This window comes from Caenorhabditis briggsae, assembly GCF_000004555.2.
Source record: "Caenorhabditis briggsae complete genome, chrV, whole genome shotgun sequence".
NCBI lineage: Eukaryota > Metazoa > Nematoda > Chromadorea > Rhabditida > Rhabditidae > Caenorhabditis > Caenorhabditis briggsae.
The window spans coordinates 9,195,994-9,223,132 of NC_013488.2; the positions used below are offsets into that span (position 1 = coordinate 9,195,994).

Genomic DNA, 27,139 nt, shown 5'->3' on the forward strand with positions numbered 1-27,139 from the left:
TTAGAACGAAGCTATCCTCACTTCTCTGCACTTGCAACTCTTCACCTAAAAATGTATTGGAACATGTACTGGATTAACAAATTTCAATCAACTCACTTTCACAATCGTTTTGGTTGTAGTTGGCGGAGATTTGCCAGGACAGTCTAAGGTTATATCGACGTAATCGTACTCGGATGGAGCACACGCCGCACAACTTCTGAATGCTGCTTTCAGTTTTTTTGTCGAGTGTCTTGGAATGAAGATACTGGCACAGGTACCGTGGCAGAGTCTGATATAAAACTTGATACAGCTGGTTCGTTAAAGTTATTGTGGTGCTCTATTTGAACAAATACGGTATAAAGCTTTAATGTTGCTTCCCATGACTTTCTTTTTTTGCTCCACTACACGGCAGTTTTCTATCCGGTTTTCTTTTTTACGTCTTTTCGATGTAAAGTAATTTTCGATACATTAAGTAAGACCTTAACCCTAATTCTTTCCGAATAAAACGATAAGCGAAACGAAGGGTAAAGTTTGCAAAAAAGGAGAAAACTCACCTATTGACCACAACCTTTGTCAAACATCCGTCAACTCGGATTCTCTGTTTGAACTTCTGACCATCGCATCGTTGATTCATTCTCAACGCATCCGGATCGGCAAGTTGAAGTAGAGCATGTTTGCGCCCTTCTAATACAGTATCTCCATTCTCGTCTGGAAATATGCTGGAATTCAAATGAGGTCTCGTTCAGAGTCATGCAAAATTTTCTCATGTTACAAATTTATCTGTCAGCAGTTGTTGAATGGACACAAAATTAACGATATTAGACAAGAATAAAAATTAGAAGGGGGTGTGGCCTGAAATCAGACTCTGACAGAGTGCCACCAAGACCGACAAACTTGAGCTTATATGTCTCGGTTACTGTAAATGATATCAAAAAGTGTTCCACTGACAAACTATTTCTGATATTATGACAAACAGGTTGGCAATTTACCACTTTTTGGTATCTTGTACAGGGAATGAGATATATACGAGCTTAAAGTTAAAAGTTCGTGTGGCAATATCAGAGTGTTTACGGTATGGACCATCGAGAAACGAAATTTGCTTCTGTAGTTCAATGGAGTTGAAATCAAAGACGAGTGTATATGTGGTAATAAAACTGTTGTCTACCAATTTCATGTGATCAATTCAACATTTTTATAAACAATGAAATTAACTCGGGGCTGATTCAAAATTAGAACTTCAGCTGTTCAAAACCTGGCTTGCTGAATTTTTTTATGCACCTAAATTTTTTTTTTTTTCAACATTGCGAAAATTAACTACCGTTGCTACATTCAGAAACTGCCACTGATACCAACCACACAACAATTATGGGGTTTTTCTCTTCTTTCCTCCATGATCATAAAAAATTCTTATGCATTCATGACTCTTGCCGTTTTGTGGCGTGGGTGTGGAATGAGACAAAGCGTGGATGAGCTGATGAGGGGCACAACCGAGCAAACCAATGATATCAGGTAACTCGAGAACACGAAACACACTCACATACACTCTTTTCTTTCTACTTTTCACAGAAAATAAGAAACAACTCATCATCATCATCATCATCTACCAACCTTTTGCAATTTTCTTCAACTTGCCAACCGGTTTTCGATTCTTCTTACGGTGATGTCGAGTCAGATTGTCGACATGGGATTGGTGGTCGACGTGGTTCTCGTGCTTCGCCTCTTCCTCTTCAGCACTTTCCAATTGATAGGCTGTTCCGAGACGAAAATGAGAATCAACGGGTGTTCCTTTAAGTTGAAGGAACGCGTTTCTTGAGATTTCTTGGAATGATGGAACTGCTGAACTTCCGTTTGCTGAAACAAAAGTTTCTTCATTGCTAGTTAATTTTGTATGGGAGATCAGATCTACCGTACTAAAGTTAATCTAGGTTTAACATTCTCCAATCCTATTTTTTATAAAACCAAGATTATCATATTCAAAGGGCAAATAACAAGAAACAAAATTTGGTTTGTCGGTTTATGTAATGCTACCCTTTATTTTTGGAAGTCACAATTGAGTTCAACTTAAAAGGTTCCCATCTAAAGCATACCTGAATAATATCCATCAAGAATCTCAACCTTCGGAGGTCGTTCATTTCGGTCTGTGGGTGCTGCTACGACACCACTTACTATGCAACATATCAGAATAACCAAATAGGACATATGTCGCCATGAAAATGATGATAATGGATGTAATTTTGATAGTGAATAAAAATTTGAAGAGGAGGAAAAAGAAGAAGAAGATGATGATAGTAAAATTCGTCTGGATCGTCTTTGCGTTCGTGATCGCTCGTTCGTCATGGCTGCTGTCGTTGCTTCGTCGTCGTTCGATGTCGGTATTGGCGACTCTTGGCTCGTCGGAGACTCCTCGTGCTCTCGTTGTCCGCTGCATCCACTCTCATCATTGTTATCCTCGTCGGTTCGGAAGCTCCGTTGGCCACGCCCATCTGCTCGTTTCATCGTAGTTAGGTCAGAACTTGCAATTGGTCGATCATAGATCGATGCGTTGTCTGACATAAAGAAATCGATATACTGATTGAATTTTTTTTGTAAAAAACAAAAAAGTGGGCGGGAAGAAAATGGCGATGGCTATTTTTCAGTCGATCGATATTTTTGGAATTTTTTGGGGGCAATCAAAAAATGTGGAACTAGGGGTGAGAGGGAATGCAAAAAAAGGAGGCAAAAACGAAGAGCAGTGGTCGGTAAGAGAAAAACTGTCACCCACACATACATACATACACATACATGCATGCACCACCACCACGCATATTTCGACCGACGTCTTGCTATCAACGTCAAGCGGACGGTGCGAAGAGGTTGATAGCAATCGGGCGCCCCGTCTCTCAGACGCCACTGTCAAATCAGTGTGCAAGTAGGAGAAACACACGAGTAATCGAATATATGTTGATGCATTCCATTCGTTTCGTTTTCTCTCTTCGTCGCCTCACCGGTTTTGACTGACCTTTTATAGTTGCGCTCCCGTTTTTTTCTTCCCTGCTTCTTCTTCCAATTTTCGCTCCTTCCATTTCAGCCAATTTAATTTTAATAACGTCGTGTGATAAGCGTCAAAAGTCGTTACGAAGAAAAAAAGTTTTATGAGTTTCCTGAATAGGTATTTTGACAAAAAAGAGAAATGGTTCTTCTTCGAACTCATTTGGGATTCAAATCATATTTTGTTTTGGTTGCTAGGGTTACTGTAGCCGACTGATTTTGAAACTATTTTACCGTATATCTTTGAAAAAGTATATTATTGTCCACCGAATTTCCTTAATTGCTATAAATATGTTGCGCCAAAATTAATCACATCACCACCATCACCACTCACTATGAAACCTTGTTGTAACACCAAACCTCGTGATTCTTCTTCACTTCCTGCCTTTCCCGACCATGCCTTGAATTCAAACCAATTTGTTTAAATGACGTTTTTGATTACTCGGAAATACAACTATGTCGATTTCGCACCAAATGGAAACACATATTCTGGAGTTCTGGGGACTCGATCAAAGTCTGTGAAGATACAAACTGTTTACAAACTGTAAAACCACTCAAAAACCTTATCAATGCTTTTCTCGTTTCAAATTTTATGACATGATTTCTTCAATTTTAGATGCAGATAGTTCAGCAATTAAATTAGTTTTTTGTATCCTCGATATATTTTTGACTCAATTTTTTGCCTCCTTGCTTTTAGTTTCTATTACGTTCTTGGAAAGGTCTCAGTATTTTTTTTTTGAAACTAAGGAGCCACACTAGTACATCAACTTTTAGAATTAATTTTTTCTTTAAGTGAATTTTTTAAGGCCAAGTTTTGTAGGTTCCTGTCAAAGATATGAAAAGTGGTCAACTGATAAATTTTTTATCATAATCACTTGGCATATTTTTGATATCTAGCACAGGTGACAAAAAATTATCTTGCAATTTTTTTAAATTGTATTTATTGGAAATTTTGCTAGGTTTTCAAATTTTAATATAGAATTCTAGCGAATTTTTGTAGTTCTGCATCGTGTCTGTTTATCAGTTAGAATTGCAGTTTGGCATCAGGAAGTACATTGGAGCAATTTTTTCTTAGTTTTAACATGAAAATAGATAAGGAAACTTCTGGAATAGTTGGATGATGATCTTGACATTTCAGAAGCAAACGTCGTTTGTAAAGCTATACCAAAATCTAGTTACAGTAATCCTCCAAATTCCATTATCTTCTTACTTTTCAACACTACTTTATCTAAAAAGACAGATGATCCTAAAAGCTCTCATACTTCATACACAACTCTTGAACTCTTCTATCCTCTTTTTTTTTCTTTTCTCTTATTTCAATTATTCCAATTGTATGGAGTTTAGTCACGTTTGAACTTCAAGAACATTGTATTCCGAAAAAGGCATTTTCTTGTCTAACTTCCTCAACGAAGTTATTGTTACTTTGCTCTTAACCCATATAAGCTGACCCCATGTTTCCTTCTTGGAACCTCAACGAGCTGCTTCCTAGAAAACAAAATCATATACGTGAATCCCGAATAGTGCATCTTTGTAGTACTCTCTTTCTTCTTTTTTTACTAATTTGTGGTCACCTATCTTTCAAATGAGATCTCGTTGAAAGTCTCTCTCGAACTGCTGTACACACACTCCTTTCAAAAACTGGCGTCATTTCCCGGAAAGCCGAAAACCCGCTTCGGGTCAGTTTCCTCCCACATTTTTCTATCCCGTACTTTTGTCCTCAGTCTAAATTATTCAACCAATTAGCTCATCTAATTCGGTTTATAAGATGTAAACAGAAAAAACGGGTTGCGAAATACTTTTGGGCTTTTGTCGTTTTGAGAAGTTCCTTCTCCCAATTTGTTAGTTTTAAAAAGGGAAACACATAGGAAGAAGACAACTTCATTGATACAGTACACGATGAAAAGATCCATGAAATCATAACACATATCCGATTGGGAACAAAGGAGAAAGAGAGGGAGAGAGAGAGAGAGAGAGAGAGAGAGAGAGAGAGAGGTGATGACAAAGATACAGATGAGAATATAAACTCTAAATCCAGACCCCTGCCTGCGTACCGAACCCTCTCATTTATTTAGAACCCGCGAATGGATTTGAGGTAGAGCGCGGTACCCAGAGAATCTGAATTCACAGTTCCAAAAATGAAGAACATGGAGAAAATGAATGAAAGAGTGAGGGGAAAAATATGACGGAAATTTTGAAAAAAAGGAGACAGAAAATTGAAAAAGTTGGCACTGGAGCGCGGGGCAGGCGGCTCGAGAACTGTTGACTAGAAGAGAATGAAACGATCACAATGATGATGATAAGATGATAACGAACGGGGAAAGTGGGAGATCAAAATGGAAAGAAAAAAAAGAGGAAATGGTACAAAAAAGAACTAGCTCACAACCGACTATCACAAAACATAAAATATTACAGAAAAAATTATTTCTTCTCGTGTAACTTCTTCAGACGCTCCATTTCTCGTTTGGTGTTATCGTGAGCTTGGCGTTCCTAAATGTTCAATTTGTTAGATTCTTGTGAAAAATTACTGGTTTCCAACCTGAATAAGTTGCTTCCTGAGCTGCTGTGCAAGCATTTCTAGAGCGCGTTTTTCCTGAACGGTACGCTCTAGATGGGTCTGTATCCTGACGAGTTCACTGGATTCTCGCTCATTTGTTGACTCCCGAGCAGACAGTGGAGCCTGAAATAATACGATAAACCGCAAAACCTGTAATAGAAGGGCCGAAGTTTTGAAGTTTGAGCTCAACTAACTCAGTTCCTAGGCAAGATATAAAAAATGTGTCAACTGACAAAATACTTCTGATGTTATGATGAACAGTTTATTAGTTGATAACTTTTTTTAACAAATAACAACGAAGCGATCTACTTCTTCTTTTGTTTAATGTTAATTGCAAGGAACTTTTAAAATTTCCAGAATGATTGGATAGTAACACCTACTTTTCGATTGAGCTCATCCATCAGTGGTGACCTTAATTGCTCATCGGATTGAGCCCGATTAAGACATTTTGGAGGATTGAGTAACGTGCACATGTTGTCGTGGACACTGGCGCTAGATAACACATTTGGACGATTGTTGGATCTGAAACGATTTGCTTGGTATACTAACTAATCTCACTTTCAATATCGTTTTGTGTTGAACAAGGCTCACATGTTGTTGGCACGCTGTTCAGTACTCTTTTTGTTGGCATTGAAACTGAAAGTGCGTTCGTCGAAAGAAGATGCCGGACTGCTGCTAGCGCTATTCGTCGGGTACTCGAGCTTCTTCTGACGGAACATCTCGTGGTACCTGCTGCTGCACGCGATGAGAACCTTGTCAAGAAACCGCGCCCAGAACTCACGTGATAGGTTGTTTTGCAAATGCATCCGGCGTCAGCATTTGCTCGATTCCCTTCACTGCTGGACAGTTTGGATCTTCACATCCACGACGAGGACTTCCATCGGAAGACGGGGAGATCATCAGAAGACGAACACACTCAGAAACAGCCAACTGATCACAGATCTTATCAAAAGACAAGGTACTAATTGGCATTGAATCCATTTCTACTATTCTACTTCCTTGTCTGATTCCAGCTTTCCATGCCAACTGATACATATCCACATCAGTCACAACACCTTCATCTTGAACATGGAATCCCCAGTTATCAGTTGTTTTCAGTCTTCGAAGAACAACTTCCTTTGCTTCATCTCCTTTTGTAACGTTTTCCAGTCGGCGAATCAATTCGTTGAGTTCAGAATCAGTGCATGTTTCTGAATAGCAGCGTAAAAGTAGTTGATCTCCATGATCGTAATAGAGTTTCAATCCAGTGTCACTATTGGCCCATCCAATGATTGAATGGGTTGGAGTGCTGAACAGAACCGTTCCTGATGGTCTCTCCAAAAGAACAATCCAATCCTGAGCAACACCTAACACGCAGCTAACTCGTTGATTTGTTGAGTAATCATGGACATCAACGAGCCAGGTGAGAGCTCCACGCAACACATGATTTGTTGGTTTCGGATTGTGTCTCTCTTTTCGCTTCACACTTCCGCCAAGGAATCGACCTGCAACTGAGAATTGACATAATTTTCATAATTATCCCAGGAACATACTTGCTATTTTGCTAGCTCCCTCGTTTTGATGAGGTCCAACATAATTCTCAACCAGATCACGAAGGGCTTCTCGTCGAGTCCTCGCTGCCATTGTGGCAAACTTCTTTGAACGATGCACTGCATTCTCAGCATTGATTACTGTAACTTCAGAACTTATACAGAGGAGTGATGTTCCTTAATAGTCTTACTTTTGGTCAACAGCCAATCGTGGAACTCTGCACATTTACTGAAGCAAGCACCTTTTGGAACTGGTGGTCCAAACGGAGGAACATCCTTTGATCTACTCACAGCTACACTGTATGTCACATTCTCAGAGCACTCATTATGTACACGAACAATGATGAATACGTGTTGGAAATGACTTCTAACGGTTATTGGAGAGAACGGAAGTGCTCCTGGCTCCTGGAACACAATTGTGACCATATCATTTCCAATGTGTCGCTTTCTGGAGAGTTGTTGTCGGTTACTTGGAGTGAACGGAAGAAGTGTGGACACGTGGAACATTATCTCATGAGCTTGATATTCCGAGTAAATGGAATGAGTTCCAGTGGTATCTCCTCGGGTGTCAAGACCACCTTTGTATTGTTCGAACCCTTTGAGAGTCACTTTTTGTCCAAGGAAGTCTAGGAACTCATCGAACGAAGGTGTCGATTCTTCTAGAAAAAAAATCAATCAGACGTTTGAGTTGTGATTCTTTTACCGTTATTATACATTTGTTCCTCAGTACTTTGTCCATTTTTACACAACATGATTCCAACCTTGTAGCGGGTATATATCGGTTGCTCATCAATTTTCATTATCAGTTCTTCTACTCTTGGAGACTGTATCGATGGACGAAGCGTTCCAAAACTAATTTTTGGGCACACGATTTCTAAAAGTTCCCGCATCAGCGGTCTAGTGGCTCGATCAGTTCCTTCAGGAGTGGAGAGAGCTTCCTCAGGGATTGCAACTCGTATAGTTTTTTGCTGAAAATCAGAAGCATATTTTGAATTTAAAGGTGAGTGATCATACATCTGATATCCGAATAATCATTCTGTAAATTGAGTAGGATTCTTTTCTGTCGACAATTTCTCGGACCATTGAGACGCTGATGGGACCGAGGATGTCGTCCATTCCGAGGTATTCGATGTGATCTTCAAAACAAATATAAAGTTCTAGAGATCACTTTTCATTTATAATCTCCATAGTGAAAAGCTAATTATATGTTTTTCGCTTTTGCCGTTTTTGGTAACTAGACGAAAATATCAAAAATACAACTAACTTTTTGAAATAAAGCAGTGGCGATAATAATAGGATCCAATATCTTGTGGTTCAATAACAGTCTTTGGTTGTCTTGCAGCACATAACCGCCCTCCAAGGTAAACGTTTGAAACATCTTCCAGTATTCCAGCTTCCGAGGCCGAATGTTCACGCATCCATGTTTCACATTCATGAGCATCCGTGTGGGCCATGTCGAATGTATGACGGGATAATGCAAGCCGCCTCGTTGGTTCCCAGCCCAATTCATTCCTAAATGCCGGACAACTCGCGAGAAGTTCGTTACATTTTCCGTCTCCTGAATCGTCTTCACTTGGTGATTGTGCTTGACTAGCACCCGTCGGTTTGTCGTCCAGACCGTTCGGATGCGCGCCAAGTCCCCAGCCGGCGGCAACCGAAAGACAGTCTTGATAGGCGGTGAGCCTTGGATACGGAGGTTTCCATTCGTTAAATAGTTCCATATCATTATCTGAATTGGTCGAAGAAGGTTGGTCGGCACTGATGACTCCACTCGTAGAGGATACTGCCGACGTGCTCGGTACCCCCGCACCCGGTGGAAGAACATCGGCTGCTGTGTTTCCTGGAAATTGGTATTATTCGATATGGTAAAGAATCAGAGAATACCAGTAAAAACGAGTGTTGATTTCAGGTTTTAGAAGAAAAACGAATGCCTTCATTAGTCAAATCTCTGATGGGGAAATTAAGAATTTTCTTTTCTTTTGTTATTCTTTCGGTTAATAAATAGGTTGACTGAACATTGAGGTTTGATCGTTGCCTGTTTTTTAAATTCAGAAACTATACTAGAAACTCAGTGGGAATTCGGATTACAGCGACTATGGTAAAATCTGTAATAGAAGAGATTCCTAACATTTAAATTTGAATCAATGTATCTTGGTTTCTGTCAGTGACATAAAAAGTTATTAACTGATAAATTGTTTATCATACGGTCAGACGTACTTTATCAGTTGACACATTTTGGATATCTTGAATAGGAACCGAGAAAAATCAGCTCAAACTTGACAGTGTGGGACACAATGGGAGACCTTCTGTTACAAATTTTACGGTATTCTAAAAATGACCGAAAAACTATAGAACTGAAATCGAAAAATTAGAATTGCGAAGAGGATCTTATCTCAAATGCTCATTTGACCTTAAAAATTTTTATTTAATCATTCAAATTTCATTTTAAATTTTCAGTATTGTAGTTTGTCATTCACTTTACCAGAACTATACATAGGCTTTTTTAAAATTTTGTTTGAGTTTGATATTTTATGTTCTTCTTATATGATTAACATTCATGGCTATTTACGGGTTCATTAACCTCTTCTAAAATAAAAGTGCAGAGGCTGCACAATAATTCTAGAAATCTATTCAAATGAGCATTTTAGGAAAGCATTAAAACGAATTCTGAGAACCTGTGTGGATGAAAAGTCGTAATTTTCAGATAAGTTTCAAAACTCTGACATTTCGGTAACTCATGAAACTCCGAAAGTTTAATTACCGTAATCACCTGTAAGGGAAGGTGACTTTCCACTTTGAGTCACATTTTCTCGGTTCTTCTCAAAGAGGGAGCCCTTCCATCACAGGTTTCGACCTTTTCCGAATTTTCCAATATCAAAATACTTTCCAATCTCGATAAAATGTTCCCCATCAGAAATTGAACTCATGAGACTCTTATTTCTTCCACCATCTTCTCAACACCAAAACTAGATTTTCAAAGGGGGCAAATCAATCAAAACCACAGCAATAAAAAACACTCCACACGATTCTCTGGGACCACTATCATCATCATAATATGAAATCATTCAAAAAGACCAAGTCACCTCTCGGCACTTTGTTTATAGTTTTGAAATAAGTGCAGAGCTTAGAAGCAATACGGATGTCTTCCATGATACAAAAAAAATGAAATGTTAGTAATGTGCGTTGCTTTTTCAATGAAGACGCTGTGAGAAGGGAGGGACGAAGAAACTTGGTGTTAGTTTGGTGGGGTTTGTATTCTTGCAGGAAATATAACTTTCAGCCAAATGAAATAAAAGAATTGTTATAGATACCGCCCCAAAATATTAGGATCCCCAAGTGGAAACCGTTTCAAGGGAGACGATCAATATGTGTCTGTGTGTTGATATAAGCAATGATGTGATAGTTTTCTACATGTACACAACGCCCACACGTTACCTACGGTTACCGGCTGCTAATTGGAATCGAGTTAGCAACTGACACCTTCCATTGGGGAATCGGACGAGAGAAATAGTGTGAGATGGGAGAGATGGTTAGCTGCTGCTCATTGAAGTCGGATAAAATTTTGAAAGTATCTAATGGTGTGTTAGCTACTTGGCGTCAACCAATACATGAAGTTTTTGACCTAATTAGCGTATTCAAAAATTACTTCCTTGTTATTGTTTTATCCGTCTTCAAAAAAACATATGGGGGTTTCGGTGGGGGGCAACAATAGGGTGACGCAAAGAAGAGCACAACAAAACCTGCAATGACGACAGCAAGCACTGAACCTCTCCGATTGAACATGTCGAGAGCTCGAGCAGTCGCCGACGATGACGTCGACGCAGAAGATCCCTCATCCATCGAACCGCCGACCGGTGGGGAACCAGAAGACGAGGGTGAGGATCCAGAGATCAGCAACGGTTGATGGAGGTGATGGCACAACGAACGTGTCCGATTAGCTGATCTCACCGACGATGTCGTCGACGACATCGGACATTCGCATTTTAGGGGAAGATGGAGGTGAGGGTGAGAGGAGAGACGAATGCTCAAGGGGCCAAGAGTGAAGAGGAGGGGAGACTCTGAAAATATAAAAAAAATTATTGTAACACACCTGAATATTTTATAAGAGTTAAAATGAGAGAAACCGTAGCTACAATCAGAAATGTTCCGAAAATAAGAAAATGAGTCAATAATTCCACACAAAACGAAGAAGAGAACATTGATTGTTCTCGAAAATGGCACATATATTTTTGTGAAAGACATTAGAACAGTGTTATTACAAAAACATTTTTAATGAACACTGAGGGAATTTCAGAATATATATTTTTCAGTTTTTTTTTTCAGTCAATGCGTGGGCTGGACGTCTCAAGAGATCGTACTGTTTTTTTTTTACTTTTTATGTATAAGAAAACTTTTTATGTATAAAAAAATGAGTAATTGAAAAATAAATATTTTCCGGTGTTCCAATTCAAGTTTGGATCATACCGTAAATCCTGTAATAGAGGGGCCCCCTATCAGTTGTAAGTTTTAACTTTGAGCCGATTTTTCTTGGTTGCTGTCAAAGAGACGAAAAGGCGGTTAACTGATAAATTGTTTGTCATAATGTCGGAAGTATTTTGGTAGTTGAAACATTTTTGATATCTTGCATAGGACCAAGAAAAGTTAGCTCAAACTTGTCAGCCTGGGGGCTCTTCTAATATAGGTTTCACGGTAGATTACGTTGAAAATTCAGTGGGTCATCACCAAAAGTCTGGAGGAATTCCTGATGGTATTCAAGTAAGATTCGTCGAAAATATCAAGCTAAGAGTAGTAGCCTGAGGCCTGGCTTGATGAAAGAGTTTTCACGAAAATATGATTTTTCAAAGTATAACTTGAGACAAAAAATACAGTATCCCCGAGAAAATAACGATCCTAATTGTAAGAAATCTGAATCAGCACCAAACTATTCTATTTCATCCTGGTAATTATTGTTACAAGCCCAAAGAGGTTACTACTGTAGGAAATCTGAAAGAAAATTTTTTAAAAAGTTTTTGAATAATATTCTCAACTTTGAGCTCAAATTTTTCTGTTCCTGTGAAAGATATCACAAATTTGTCAGCTGATAAAATGTTGGTATAGTTATGGTACACAATTTATCAGTTTACAAATTTTTGATATCTTTCACAGGAATCGAGATAATTTGACCCAAAATTAAAATTGGGGGTGGGGGGGGGGGTGGCTTTCAGGAAGTGCGGTATTTAGGAAAAAGAGGAAATACGGTGTGTAGAATTTTTTCAAGAAAATGAAATGGTGCGGAAGATCTATATTACATATCTGGATGTGATGAGTTTTAAGCAGAATTGATAGATACTGAAAAATAATAGAAGAAGCCTTCTATAAAAAAACGAGACTAAGTTTTAAAAGACTAATTCCAGACGTTCATTTTGTAATTCCCATCACCCGACCCACTTTTCTTGTTAATAAAATAGTGAGGTGAAGGATGTCAAGAGGAAGAGGAGGAGATGAAAGAATCGAGAAAAGACATGAGGTCCTCCCCGGAAAAAAAAGTAGAGGGAAGAGAGTGGAAAACTTGGAAAAAAGACATTGAAACTGAACTTTTTTATGCGTGTGAGAGGTGACAAAATAGTGAACAAAAGTGGCTGGACGCAGACAAGAAAAGTGGGGTGAAAAGGGATGGAAAAGTGAAAGGGAGATGGTTGGAAGTAGAAGAGAAGAAGAGAGAGCTCTTCAAAATGTGTATGTGTGTGTGTCATTTACTTTGTAAACATCGGATACCCTGTGGCACATCAGAAATACTAGAAGAAGGAGAAGAGAGAAAAAAGGGTCTCCTCGCTTCTCCATTTTGGGACACAATTTTCAGAGAAAAGAAAATAAGACTAAAAGATTTCTATATGTATTATATAATAGAAAAAGCCGAAAATGCCGAGAGTGAGTGGGAGGGAAAAAGAGAGAGAATGTGGAAGAATGGGACCGATTAGATTAGAATAGGCAAGATTGATAAGCGGGAGCATGTGCTTCTCTTTTTTTTCGCCTTCCTCTCTTATTTTTTTTCCAACATCTTCCTGAGCCGAGTCGGCTTAATTGAAATGAGCACAAGAGCAACACAGAAAAAGCAGTAAAACATAAATGCGACAAAAAAAAGAAAGAAAAGAGCGTTTCTTCTCTTCTTCGTTGTCCACCGGAAAGATACAACACCTGCCTCTTTTCTCTTTGGCTTTTCGTGAAAAAAGAAAAGAAAATGAAGGGGTAGAAGAGGAAAACGAAGAAGGTGATGGTTGTGTTTGGTGCCGTTTAGAAGTGAATTTCATGTAAATTACGGGGTTCGTTTTTTTTTTAAAGAAGGAGAAGAGAAAAGAAGTCGTGTGTTTTGACAAGTGACACCAAAAAATAAGTATATATTCTAGATTTAGGGACGAGAAAATGAGGAACCTGAAATAGGTTATCTTTTGGAAAAATGATTTCAAAATAGTTTTCAGAAAGCGAGTTTAAACAATTTTTTTAAAAAAGTACCAAAATTTGTTCTACAAAATAGAGTACCGTAAAACCTGTAATAGAATGGCCCCAACATTGTTACGTTTGAGTGCAATTATCTCATTATTAGGAAAAATATCAAAAGTCGGTCAACTGATAAAACATTTCGGATGTTATGATTACCAATTTATCAGTTGACAACTTTTTCATGTCTTTGACACCAACCGAGATAAATTGAAAGTTACAGGTTATGGGTCCTCTATTACAGGTTTTAAGATTTGAGTTTTTTTTAAATTAAGGTTCCATAGGATATTGTAAGAGCAGGGCAAGAAATATTCTTTCAAGAATGGTGGCTACTTCTCAAAAACTATTCAAAACTATTCATGGACGTTTGAAATTGCGGAAGAAATATGAGCACAGTTTAAACGATCACCTAGTTTAAAAAATCTATCAAAATTGAACACAATTATTTATGATGAGAATTACGTTACCGTAACCACTAATAAAGTGCCACCCAAACCGTCCACTTAAGCTCAATTATCTCGATTGCTGTGAAAGATATCAAAAATGTGTTAACTAATAAAATTTTGTTGGTGAGATGATAAACATTTTATCAGATGAACACTTTGTTATATCTTTTACAGGAAATAAGATATATAGGCTCAAAATTGAAGGTTTTGGTGGCGTTCTATTAGAGTGATTACGGTATGATAGTATGAGAATCATGGTTGTCAGTTTCCTCGTTTATCTCTTTTTTAATTTATGATTCTGTACTAACAACAACACTACTTTTTAAATATACTCAAAGACACACTGCAGCCATAACCTATATTCCAAAAAAATTGTTTGAGACTTTTCACAAAACATATGATCACTTCACACATCCCTTTAAAAAATAACATCTCATCTTTAGAGTCTTCTATTTTTTTTCTGAAAAAATGAGAAGATCTTAGTGGAAACATGATCTACCGTATCCTTCTCTTCTTTTTTTTGAGAAAGCTCTAATGCAAATGAGATCATTCGAGCGTATGCACATTGTGTCACATGACTGAAATCGGAATCTTGTGTTGGCTCTACTAGTAGAGCTACAGTGAACAAAAAAGGGGAAGAAAAAAGATAAGGTGAGTCAATAATAAGTGTGGTGGACTGGAAATATATTTGGGAGGAGGGAATTTATGTGGGGATGAAAAGTCAAAGAAAGGTCATTTGGGAAAAATATGTCAAGATGGAAATGGCAAAGCGATTGATTCTTGAAAATTGAGAACAGTTAATTCTCCTTGAGTCTTTATTCTCCTCAAAAAAAATTTAAACTAGGAAATTTTTAGATTCATCTATAAACTTTTGAAAATACTATAGATCGGTTTGAATTGGTCTTCAGTAACACCATTAGTGCCAATCATTAGACCTGAATACAAATCTTAAAGGTGGGGGCACAGGAGATTTTTCGTAGTTTTTTTTTCTTTGACCGCGTGGCTCAGTCGGTAGCGGCGCCGCACCCTCAATCATAGCCCTCACAAGTTCAACTCCTCGAGGGGCATGTTTGAACGGAATTTCGAGAACATTATTTTTTTCATGTCCCCTCCACCTTTAAATCCTGAAGTGCTTATCGAAATTTAAAAAATATGATTACTGATGTTCTAGAGATATGCAGCTTAGAAGAAATAGACTATGAGCCTGATGAGATGGAAATAGAGGAAGGTATCTGAACTAGAAATTGACGTCGTATTGTTCTCACTTATTCGGGGATAGGTGATCAGTGTGCGATGCGGTTGACGCGTAGCGGCGTTGCACGTGTTCAAATAGTGACGGGAGCCATGTTTCTGGCCGTCTACTACTGACGGCCCTCATCGCAAGAAAAAGAGAAGAAGAAAAAGAAGAAGAAAAAGAAGAAGAAAGCAGAAAAGAAAAAGGAGAAGCGTCGTCTTCTTTTTCTGCTCCTTCGTCTCGCTCCTGTGCTTCTGGTTCCCCACTCATTCTGCTCCTGCTTCTTCTTCTTCTCTCTTTCTCTCTATATTTTAGCCGCCTCAACGTGTGTGAAAATGAGCATGCTTTCTCTTCCCATCTCTCACTCTCCCCTTTTTTTCACGGACAGCTTCAAGCTTCACGTCGAATGCATTTAGACGGCAGGCGAAAAAGGCTCACACAGACTCCCGCCTGAAGCGGTAGTAGCTCTCTCTTTCTCTCACTCTTGAAAGCTTACAGAGAGAAGGAAGAGCAGGAGAAACACAACTACAGAGCGATATGATTCGTGAATTTAGAGTGTACGTATTGTCGAGAGGAAACAGGCATCGTCCAATTTAATTAGTACTCCTCGATGCGCGCCCCGCTTGCGCCGGCGGCAACGGGGCACACACTCTCCTTTTGGGAACCGCCCCGTGTCTTTCCATGCTCATCGGGTTCTCGCGGAGCTTGAGCCCTGAGCCGAAAGATTCAAAACAGGCGACGGCGATGTCGACGACGACGAATCGCGCATGCATCAGAGCGGACAATGGAGCCACAGACTTGGCGTGTATGGAGCATATTGCAACTACTCCTCGGATTTTTTGGGACATACAACAGAGAATATTTCAAGAAAAATATGTGAGAATTATGTGAGAACCGGAATGACATATTCTACGAAAAATGAAATGTCCAACATCGATGAAGATTAGGGAGCACGTTATGACATATATGGCACCGTAGTGGAATTCGAAGATACAAAAAAGAATACATTTAAAAAAATTCCAGATTCTAAAATCCATGTCGTTTCCAGATCTAGCATATATGATCCTCAGAACCCAAAATCTTTAATCTCTTTTAGTCAGCCATTAAAAAAATAATCAAAAAACTGGATGTCAAAAGTTCTTGGCCTTTTCATCTTGGTCGTTGTGGGTTCTTGGTTTGAGATATCAACAGAATCTTTTAGCTTTTTAAACTAAGGTCCAATGAAGATAACTTCAGTTTGAAGATTTTTTCTGGCATTTCGTGCGCTATATCAACATGCTTCTTTTCAAGAGCTCCGATTTTTTGTATCAGCATGACACTGCTCAATATAGGAACTCATCACTAATTTTATACCTATGGAACATGGTAACTCGGTAATCTAGCGGATCTTTTCCCACACGGATCTCTGAATGAAACATATTTTTAGGTTACGGTAGTTTTAATTCCGTTTCTGGTGGCCACAGCCACCTGCGTTTTTCTTCCATGAATTGTATTTTTAATTTGGACTAAAATATTTAATTCACCCAAGACATGCCGTTAATTGCAATTCCCCATGAAAAAAACCCGAATAATCGAGAAACAAAAATCTGTGGCTGTGGGCGATGTGCAAGTTGCGGTACCCGATCGTTCGAGTTTTCCCGTTTCTTGTGATTAAGCTTTCCATATTTCACCCGCCGCGCCCGACCGGGTGTGACGCCCGCCCGACGCCTTATATTTTGAAACGCCCGAATTAAATTTCATTTATTGTTTTGCGTCAAAAAAATATTTCAAAAAGTGTGGTGCGCGTTTAATCGACATAATTTTGTTGGACTACGAAACCTGGCGTAAATGGCGTTTTCGGGCGGCCCGCCCGAGATAGAAAGCTTACTTGTGATGACTCTATTTTAATTTTTTGTGAGAACTTTTTTCAACTTTCAAACTTTCTTTCCAGTTTTGCACTTTTTTAAATAAAATTAGCTGGTCCGCTTATTCATTGCGCAAAAAAATATCTGTTGTGCAAGTGCGCTCTTCTAACACTGGGCCGCGGCCTAGAATCCGACATGGCCGAGTTTCTCCCCGCGAGTTTTCGATTGCATTTTATTTCCGAAAAGTTTGATTTTTACTGGTTTTTGCAGCCAATTATGAATGTTCTGTATTGATTTTTTAGAAGAAAGTTGTCTAAAATCAATATTAGCACTTGGTTACTAACGAAAATTCAATTAAGAATGGCTCCCTATTTGTTTTCTTTTTGTTGTCTTTTTAATTACTGAAAAATAAAATTTTTCCATGATATGCTTTCTTGTAAAATCGTACTCTTTGCTTGGTTCTTTCTTTACAATTTTTTTTTCTCAGGATATGGCGAGAAGCGCTCCGGAAAAGAATCTGGAGAACTCTCTAAAGACTCCGTATGTCTTCTACAAAGATCGATTGACCTCATTCAAAAATTATAAGTACGACAGTGATCAAAACGCGACGTGCACATCGAAGGCGGTTAGTTTTTGAATTCTGTATCGTGCTAGAACTAAAAAAATAGTTTTTCAGCTTGCACGGGCGGGATTCGTATTCTCCGGCGATAGCTCAGCGGTTTGCCCGTTTTGCGTAAAATGTCTCGATTTTGATCCAGAAGACGATCCATGGGAGGAGCATAAAAATCGTTGCGGCGACATTTGCGAGTTTGTTCGGATCGGGAAGCTCGACGACTCGCAATTAACATTCGCTGAAACAATTGCCCTTGCGACACATGCCACCACAGTGGCCAATTATAAAAAGTTCGAAGCCATGATCGAACACATTCGGAACAAATCGCTGATCGATCTTGTTATGGGTGAACACAAAAAAGCGGCAAAGCCGTCAACTACGAAAACTTCTCGTCGTGCTAAATAATCAATATAACTCGAAACTCAAACTCCTTTAATCAATAATGTGAATAGTATTCAATTCTACATATTCCCCTTCTGGCTTGATCTCTTCTGATTCAGCTGATTCTCAATAAACAAGTGATTTATTTATTTATTTATTTATGTTTTTTTCTTCTTCTCCATTCATTTATTTGACCCGTTAAGAACGGTTTATACCTGTGAAATAACCTTAGGATTTTTCCAAACAACATATTCTAGGAGATTTACTGTTCATTCGTCTGCAGCCATCAAGTTCTTTGTAAACAATGTCAATGAAATTGAGAGAGTTAGTTTTTTCGCTCTCTTCTGTTTCAGTATGGTTCTTACAGTATTCTACCAGCTCCTGTAGCTGGAGATGAAGCGGCGTCACAGATTCGTCGAGATCCGTGGTTTGGTGGACGAGGAGAGGAACCATCCACAGCACTCGTTTCGAAAGAACCACCACCGTACGGAAAACGAAGTAATTTTAGGCCGAGAGGGCAGGAGGTATTGTTGAAAGCTATAAAATTAATTGATTGTGGGGTTTTTCAGGATTTTGGTGACGGAGGTGCCTTCCCTGAAGTTCATGTTGCTCAATTCCCTCTAGGATTGGGTCTGGGAGATATGAAGGGAAAACCGGAAAACACTCTCGCATTGCAATACGGATCAGATGGAAAACTTCAACACGATGCTATTGCTCGCATCGGGCATGCTAAAGATAAGGTTGTATATTCAAAATTGAATGATATGAAAGCAAAAACATGGAACGAAGATGACGATGATATTCAAAAGCCAGATGACGATGCAGTGATTGACGCAACTGAGAAAACCCGTTTAGCTCTTGAGAAAATTGTCAATTCGAAAGTGGCATCCGCTCTTCCGGTTCGACACGCTGAGAAGCTTGCACCAGCTCAATATATCAGATACACACCAAGTCAGCAGAATGGCGCCGCAGGATCACAGCAAAGAATCATCAGAATGGTCGAGGAACAGAAAGATCCGATGGAGCCGCCAAAGTTCAAAATTAATCAGAAAATTCCGAGAGCTCCACCATCACCACCAGCGCCTGTTATGCATTCTCCGCCCAGAAAGATGACGACGAAAGATCAAAATGACTGGAAGATCCCTCCTTGTATTTCAAACTGGAAAAATCCAAAAGGATTCACAGTAGGATTGGACAAAAGGTTGGCAGCTGATGGTCGTGGTCTCCAACAAACACATATTAACGAGAATTTCGCTAAACTCTCTGATGCTCTCAACATTGCTGGCAGAAAAGCTCGTGAAGAAGTGGAAACTCGCGCTCAACTCGAGAGACGTGTGGCTCAGAACAAGAAAGCTGAACAAGAAGAGAAAATGGCAGAGGCTGCAGCAAAAGCTCGACAGGAACGGTCAGCGATCCGCAGGAAAGATGACGAGGATAACGAGGAAGTCAAAGTACGCGAAGAAATTCGTCGTGATCGTATGGACGACATTCGCAAGGAGCGCAACATTGCTCGTTCTCGTCCTGACAAGGCAGATAAGCTTCGGAAAGAGAGAGAAAGAGATATCTCTGAAAAAATCGTTCTCGGACTGCCTGATACTAACCCGAAACGGACTGGTGAGCCACAGTTCGATCAACGACTGTTCGACAAAACCAAGGTGAGCTTTTATAGTTACTGTTTTATTGTCTATTCAAAAATTGCACTTTATCGAAAAAGAGCGAAGTCTAGTCTACAGTATACATCTTTCCTTAAAATCCGTATCAGAAACATGCCTTTCTATTTGTCCTCGAGGGTTATCTTCTATTACCGGTGCCCTTCAATTAGAGGTAACCCTCCTTTTTTTCAAAACTTTTTCAGAAAATCTTGTTCAGTATTTATTAATACCTATCAATTAAAAAAAAAAGTTTGGCTAGTTTTTGAGTATAAAAAGAATGTTTCCAAATATTTTTGTACAATTTTAACCATTACAATGGTTAATATATTTTATTCACAAAAACATACAGAAAGGCAACATCACATTTTTCGAATAAGACGAATCGTATTATACAATGAAAAGTATTAATAGAATGTTTTTACAGGGACTTGATAGTGGAGCTATGGATGATGACACATACAATCCATATGATAAAGCTTGGCGCGGAGGGGATAATGTACAACAGCACGTTTATCGGCCGAGTATGTCTCTTCATGTATTTTTTCAGGCATCAATTTTTAAAACCTGAAGTGTTTAGTGTGCTCAAAAACCAGTGACGAATTTAATAATTGCACAATACGTAGTTCATGATTTTCCGCTTCACCTTACTAGGAATTCGAAACAGCCAGCAGCTGACCAGTTGCCCCTGCATTCCCCTCATTTCTCTCGTTATCAAAATTTTCGAAATCAACAAAATGTAAATATTACTGATGCACCCTGTGCCGGTCTTGGTTCAGTTGTCGTTAAAAATAGCACCATACCGGCGGCTGCGCTCGTATTTGATAAGGAATTTTAAATGGTTCTGCAACCGCTCTGATGAGGGTGACGTTATTTTTTGAAGCACGAATTTCGAAAATCGAAAACATTTCAACAATATCGTCAAAAAAGGAAATAATAATGATGACAGAAATATAATACAGTTTTGCAGGCAAAAACATTGACAAGGACGTTTATGGCGACGATTTGGACAAGATCATGAGTCAAAAAAGATTTGTTGCCGACAAAGGATTCTCTGGCGCCGAGGGTTCGAGTCGTGGAGCAGGACCAGTTCAGGTTCGTCACGTGATCAAATTGTTGTGTTTACTGCACCGTCACATTAACATAAGTAACACGCCGGAATGTGGAGAATTCGGGCGCTGTCCTAATTGTTGATGAGCGCTAAAAATTAACTGATAATGGAGCAACTACGAATTAAGCGATTCGTTGATTTGTGCGGTCATTATCGGAAACGGGTCAATCGTTTTGCGTCATTTCTCGCGAAGCAAACGTACGTATTTTGGGAGTGTCGTATAGGATTCCATAAATTTTTGGTTTTTGAGCTTCTATATTCGTGCGTAGAAACTGTCGCTAATGCGATATAGAACTTTTAAGTGTCATGGTAACAGTATAAAGTCGACATTGATTGTGTTTCTCCAGCAATAACATTAGCAAATAGAACTTCATCCATTTTTGGTAGATTATAAAAGATTTGAAGATAATTCTAGAACTCATGTGCCTGACTAGCTAACAATTGAAAAGCTAATTGTCGTATTGGTTTTAGTCTTAACTACAATTTTTATGCTTCCATATGTTGTTCCCGGTCACATTTCAAGCCGGACGATCGGTGTCTTATCACCATCCAGAAGGTACTTGTCTACGGAAGACGGCGATGTTTGCGAGCATCTTTCGAAACTAAACACTATCAGTACTTACGAAATATCACGTCTTATCTCTGAAAACTGTGGGGGCAGCATGTGATTCGTTCTGAAATTGAAAGTGACGAAGAAACTAGAGAGAACTAGACCGGTGTCGACTATGAGAGCATTATCTGTTCCAGGCATTGTGACATGATCAGTTGCACGAATTTAGTTTTGTTTATGAATTATAGACTGTAGGAAGCAATTGGAATTATTCTGGTACAGAAAAATCGGTGTTGTTTAAGAGGAACGCCGGTGGCCGGAAGTCGCGCAACGACAACTACAGTAATCTAAAAATATTTTTATTCCCGGATTTTCTTATTTTGATTTTCGTGCGTTTTCAAAAATCTGTAAAAACGTGAGATACGGAAAAGAAAGATATTTTTAGGTTACGGTAGGTGTCGTTGTGGGACCTACGGCCACGGCCACCTGCGTTTCTCTTCCACAGCTCCGATTTTTTGAACCAGAATAATATAGTGCATAACCGAACTAGATTCATTGTGAATCGGAATCTTCTAAAGCACAGGACCATGTAACACTTGAAATAGATTGCTTCACACGTCAAGGCTAGTAGAAATTTCACTGAAAAGTGTTTCTGCCGGACATTTCTGCTCGATCGTAAAGAACTTTAAACCCCTTTTTTCGTCGAAACAATGTTGATCGTAGACTTAAACATAAATCGAATGATAAGCTATAAGAGGATAATAATTCAGCATCCTTGTCGGTTTATAGCTTGGTTCAGACATATCGGTCAAAGGGTAAAACACTCCTCACTCCATCATCATTATGTTGGTTGAAAATTCGTGTTGCAGTGCTTATAATGACAATGACAGTTCTACTATTCTTGAAATTTGCGAAATATTTCGAATTATAATATCAGTGGTTGGAGTTTCGAAACACCCATTCTAGGTTTCATTAAAACTTATCAACGAAATGATGGAAAAGTCGGGAAGTGAACTATAGACAAGATGGCGGCTGACGTGTGTGCGTGCCGATCGAATTTGGGTGCACAACTCGACGACCGGGATGCTTTAAACTGGACAAAGTCCAGCAAAAGTGTTGTCTTCTTCCAAAACTTTTTCGCTGAAATTTGTCTTAAGAATTTATTTGAAGAGTAGAGAAAGAAAAAGGAACCGACCAGTTTGCGTTCTATGTATATGATAAGCCTGGAACTCATTCGCCACGTAGTGTTGTGAAATGTTAACGGACTGGAGAAGTGTGTTGATGTACTATCCATTCGAAATGCTAACAATTTCATAATGTGATAATAGGAATACATGCCAAAATGGTCATGACTGTGCTCAAAATTGACACAGCCATGAGTCAGAAAAATATGAAATGTCAATGTACATTGACTGTGACTCACATTTAAACTTAGTAATATTTTTTATTTCAGTTCGAGAAGGATCAAGACGTCTTCGGATTGTCCTCACTCTTCGACAACACAAAGGACAAAAAGCGCGGTGGAGATGGAGGCGATTCGCGAGACGATTCGAAGAGATCCCGACGCGATTGATTCGTTCATTGTATTTTGTTTTGTTATTTCCATTTTTCTGGAATTCTTGAAGAAAACCCAAATCTCTCATTCTGTTTCTATTGTGTTGTGGACCACATTCTGTGGTTTTAGATTCACAAAACAACACATTTTTAAAAAATTCCATTTTATAAATATTTTTTGGTTCGTGAAACACTAAATTATGTCAGCACAAGAGTGAGCAAAAAGAGGAGGAATTATGGCAGGATTTTTTGAGCAGGAGAGACGGAAAGAGAAAAATAGGAATGAAAAATAAAACGAATTAAGAGTGGTTGAGTTGACTGTTGAGATGCATAAAACTGAGGAAAAGGTCCTTTTGAGCAAGTTCTTGTTGAAGAGCAAATACTGTCTGGCGGAGCATTTTTACTTCTGTCTCCAATTGCTCCTTCTCATCGTGCAAACTCTTCACATTCTCAACTTTTTGGCGCATCTGGGCACGGTACTGGCGAGCGTAGAGTCGACGATGACGCTTCTTCTGACTGTGAGCATCTTGACCATCGGCGATTTCTTGTTGTGGTCGTCCACGACGGATTTTTCCTGGCGCTGTTGAACTGTCAGCAGAGGAGCATCTCTGAACATAAAAAGGATACTCAAGAAAAAGAAAAACTTGATGACGTACCGAACTGGAAGTGGTAGAAACCGTGCCTACAGGCTCTTCAAAATTGGTCATCGGAAGTGGAATTTCGAATTTCAATGGGAAAAGAGCGGTGGGATTGATAGGAATTGGACGAAGAATTGCTCCTTGATTCAGAAGCAGAGAAGAAGGAAATGTAGTAGTCGAATCAGAAGAAGAATTATTTAAAATATTCATTGATGACATTTTGTTTCAGTGAGGAAATGAAATGAAAACGAACTGATTTCGAGTGAGTGATGATGACTCTTTTATAGAAGAAGTCTTCAGGGGACACCCCCTTTCTTCTTATCATTTCGTTTTTTAGGTTGGCTGGTAATAGTTTTTTCATCAAAGCACCGCCCTTTTTTCGCTCCTCCCCCGCACTTCATTTCGCCGTTTTTTTCCAAGTTTGTGACTTTGTTGTGTACGTGAGCTTATGTCGTTATCAGTTATCAATATGACGAATTTGGCAGTTTCGGTTAACCAAAAAAAGAACCTTTTGCCCTCCGGAAGACTTCCGAATCGGGGTGTGGTCGGTGGAGTTTGGTGCTGGAAAAATGTGAGGAATGCTGGAAATTTTGGGGGATGATGCCAATACCGTAACATCTGTAACAGACGAGCTGATTGTTCTCGATTCCTGTCAAAGATATAAAAAGTTCTTAACTGATAAATTGTGCAGCATAATATCATTAACATTTTAATAGTTGACAGATTTTCGATATCTCGCATAGAACTTCAGATAATTGAACTCAAATTTGACAATGTGGGACCCTTCTATCACAGGTTTTTTAATGGTACATTTTATTTTGAAAGCCCAAACTACAGTAATGTTGGGTGTGACATTGCTATTGCTTGAATTGTACTTGTTGATATCAAAATAATTCAAAAATAGAAGTGAGGAAACATGGAGCATTCTGAGGAAATAGCACTTTCCTAACTATTTCATCAAAGACTCGTCATCTCTCAAAAAGAGTTTGTCTGGAAGTTTCAAGTTCGATACATACATTACTATGAAAACATGGTGCAGTTAGGAAGTCTTTTGAAATTTGATTTCAGGGCAATTTGTCAGCAGTGAACATTAACTTTATTGCCTTAAAACCTTTAAAATACAGTCCCCGATACTGTCAAGTTTAAGTCCTTCTATCTCAATTCTAAGCAAGATATCAAAAATGTGTCGACTATTTTGATATTATGATGAACATATTGTAATTTGATCGCTTTTTGATTTCTCTAACAGGAACCGAGAATAATTGGCTCAAAATTAAGAGTTAGGGGGGGGGGGGCTCTTTTATTACGGGTTTGATGGTTGCTTCAATCAAAATTCTTTGTTCAGATGTCCCTTTTTACTTGATTTATTTCAGTACAAGAACTTTCTATACAGATTCGCCACTTATTGCAACCGTTGCAAGTTTATACGTCCACTCCAAAGATCAGTAGATCATGACCTCCAGCGAAGACGGAGGTGTCCAATTTTGATTCTTCCTTCTTGGAAACGGGCTTGGAAAAGAGAAAAATGAAATGAAGATGTGAAAAAAGGATTTATTGAAAAAATTTCAAATATAGATATTCCTGAACATACCAACAAAAATTATGAAAAATGACAAGTTTCAAAAGTGTACTGATTAGCCAGACGTCTGTTGATCACCAACACAAAACACCAACACAAAACCCCATATCTCCTAGGAGACAGTTTTCTAATTTTCAATAGTTCTTTTTCACTTCTAAAAATCTATACGATCGCTATTTATTGTTTTTGTTCATTTTGTTTCTTTTTTCTTTGATTGGGTCTTTTGCAAAAGGGGGACGTTCAGTGAAAATGAATTCACCTAGCCATGAACCACCAAACATGGCGACCCTGAGGCCCTTTTGTAACTTTTTTCGCATCCGACCAATCGAAAGAAAAAAGCAAATGAAACAAAAAACAGCTTACGCAGGGAGCTTCAGAGCAGTCAAAAAGTGCTAGTGAAAATTATCAAACTAATTCAAAAAGTAGGATTCCCCAATGGACTGTTTTTTTTCAATACGTGGAATTTTTTCCACATGGACAGAGGTAGGGGGCGTGACCTAATATTGCTTGATTTAAAGGCTTATTGTGTAACGTGTGAAAAGTTAAAAAAAACTCGAAAATTGAATGTAGATTTACGTAACCCATTAAAACAGTGAAAAACTAAGGACGAACGAGTAAGAACTAGGTTGAATTGTGCCGAAAGCGCACCATCTGTTGTTTTATTTATTGGGAATTATCTCGGTTTGTATAAAAGATACTCAAAATTTGCCAACTAATAAAATGTTAGTGGTATTAAAGGTGATAATTTTGTCAGATACTTTTTTAGAATGAAAAACATTCATGCTAATTGTAAGGGTATTTTGGTAGATCATGTTGAACTTTAACACCTTCCCCCAGATGGACCCGATGCACTTTTGAAAGAAGTTGAGAAAACGTACTTTGTGATCGTCGGTAGGTGTCGGTGCTGGGACCAATTTGATTACGATTACAATCCCAAAAGTTTCCTGGCCCATAATCACAATAATCTCCCGCAAACACCTGATATAAACTCTTCAATCCAATTTCCGTTTGTCGACTAATAATAAACTGTTTGCAAATAGTATCAAAACATTGACTCATCCCTCCTACTCCTACACTTATGCCGTTTTTTGGTAGCACTGGCACATCATGTCTAACCAAGTACATGTGAAGTATTTGTTGTCATTCGATTGCTTGCACAGGGTTTCTTCGCTCGTTGACAGATTCCCTGAAGAACGTACACACAGATAGAGAAGAAAGTATCTAGTTTCGAGAACTACAGTAATCCAATTGCTTAGGATAATGTACTTGAAGGGTGTCATTGCAACTTCTCAAATCAGATACGGCAGCTTTTAGATCAAGTTTCCAAGTTACAATAAACACTATAATATTGCGTCACCCAAACTTTCAACTTTGATCACATATATCTCATTCCCTGCAGGAGATATCGAAAAGTGGTCAACTGGCAAAGTATTTTTGATATTATGATAAACATTTTATCAGTTAACTAGTACTTGATATATTTGTCATGGACTGAAATATAAGGGCTCAACGTTGAAAGTTTTGGTATCACTCTATTAGAGAGTTTACTATAAATTTCACCAAGTCTATTTTCAACGATCGGAAGATGTCTCGAACAAACAAGTTAAAATGCGTTTTGGTTGTCTGGTTAAACACGAACCAGATGTCAATGACTCACAATTAAGTTTTCGACATTTCCAAAAATTTTCAGGTTACAAAAAATTTAAGTTCCAATTAGCGAATATAGTTCTTCCATGAGGCAAATATGTAACTGTATATGTAAATATGTAATATGTAACGGCTCGTGACTTCTGATCACAAGTTGAGGGAGTTCGGCTTTTGGACTGACCGACCAAGATATTGAAGAGGACCAATTAAAGGTGGTGTGCGGTGAAAAATTTTATTGCTTTATTTTGTGCAGAAATCCATGTAGATTCCCATAAAAATAAAGAAAAAATTCAAAAAAATTCCTTCATTGAGAAAAACGGCATCGAAAAG

The 27,139-nt window shown here is 38.6% G+C and overlaps 5 protein-coding genes across 5 annotated transcripts; 2 read left to right on the plus strand and 3 right to left on the minus strand.

Moving 5' to 3' along the window:
* CBG23299 lies at window positions 1-2,532 on the minus strand (the record flags this gene model as incomplete). The annotated part of the gene is made up of 5 exons (XM_045237481.1): window positions 1-45; window positions 97-268; window positions 534-687; window positions 1,588-1,830; window positions 2,067-2,532. The coding sequence occupies 5 exons, from the start codon at window positions 2,530-2,532 to the stop codon at window positions 1-3; spliced, it is 1,080 nt and encodes a 359-aa protein (XP_045097790.1).
* A 2,892-nt stretch (window positions 2,533-5,424) lies between these two features.
* CBG23298 lies at window positions 5,425-10,929 on the minus strand (the record flags this gene model as incomplete). The annotated part of the gene is made up of 11 exons (XM_045237482.1): window positions 5,425-5,493; window positions 5,543-5,683; window positions 5,941-6,082; window positions 6,152-6,295; window positions 6,342-7,044; window positions 7,093-7,230; window positions 7,281-7,748; window positions 7,793-8,057; window positions 8,104-8,225; window positions 8,354-8,929; window positions 10,830-10,929. 11 exons carry the CDS (start codon window positions 10,927-10,929, stop codon window positions 5,425-5,427), a joined length of 2,868 nt encoding a protein of 955 aa, XP_045097791.1.
* Window positions 10,930-17,577: 6,648 nt separating this feature from the next.
* Cbr-bir-1 lies at window positions 17,578-18,105 on the plus strand (the record flags this gene model as incomplete). The annotated part of the gene is made up of 2 exons (XM_002636552.1): window positions 17,578-17,712; window positions 17,764-18,105. The coding sequence occupies 2 exons, from the start codon at window positions 17,578-17,580 to the stop codon at window positions 18,103-18,105; spliced, it is 477 nt and encodes a 158-aa protein (XP_002636598.1).
* A 280-nt stretch (window positions 18,106-18,385) lies between these two features.
* Window positions 18,386-22,964, plus strand: Cbr-skp-1 (the record flags this gene model as incomplete). Its single annotated transcript, XM_002636551.1, has 6 exons — window positions 18,386-18,405; window positions 18,449-18,605; window positions 18,651-19,736; window positions 20,158-20,254; window positions 20,701-20,825; window positions 22,845-22,964. The coding sequence occupies 6 exons, from the start codon at window positions 18,386-18,388 to the stop codon at window positions 22,962-22,964; spliced, it is 1,605 nt and encodes a 534-aa protein (XP_002636597.1).
* Window positions 22,965-23,244: 280 nt separating this feature from the next.
* On the minus strand, window positions 23,245-23,802 carry Cbr-zip-10 (the record flags this gene model as incomplete). Its single annotated transcript, XM_002636550.1, has 2 exons — window positions 23,245-23,553; window positions 23,602-23,802. The coding sequence occupies 2 exons, from the start codon at window positions 23,800-23,802 to the stop codon at window positions 23,245-23,247; spliced, it is 510 nt and encodes a 169-aa protein (XP_002636596.1).
* Between the last annotated feature and the right edge of the window lie 3,337 nt (window positions 23,803-27,139).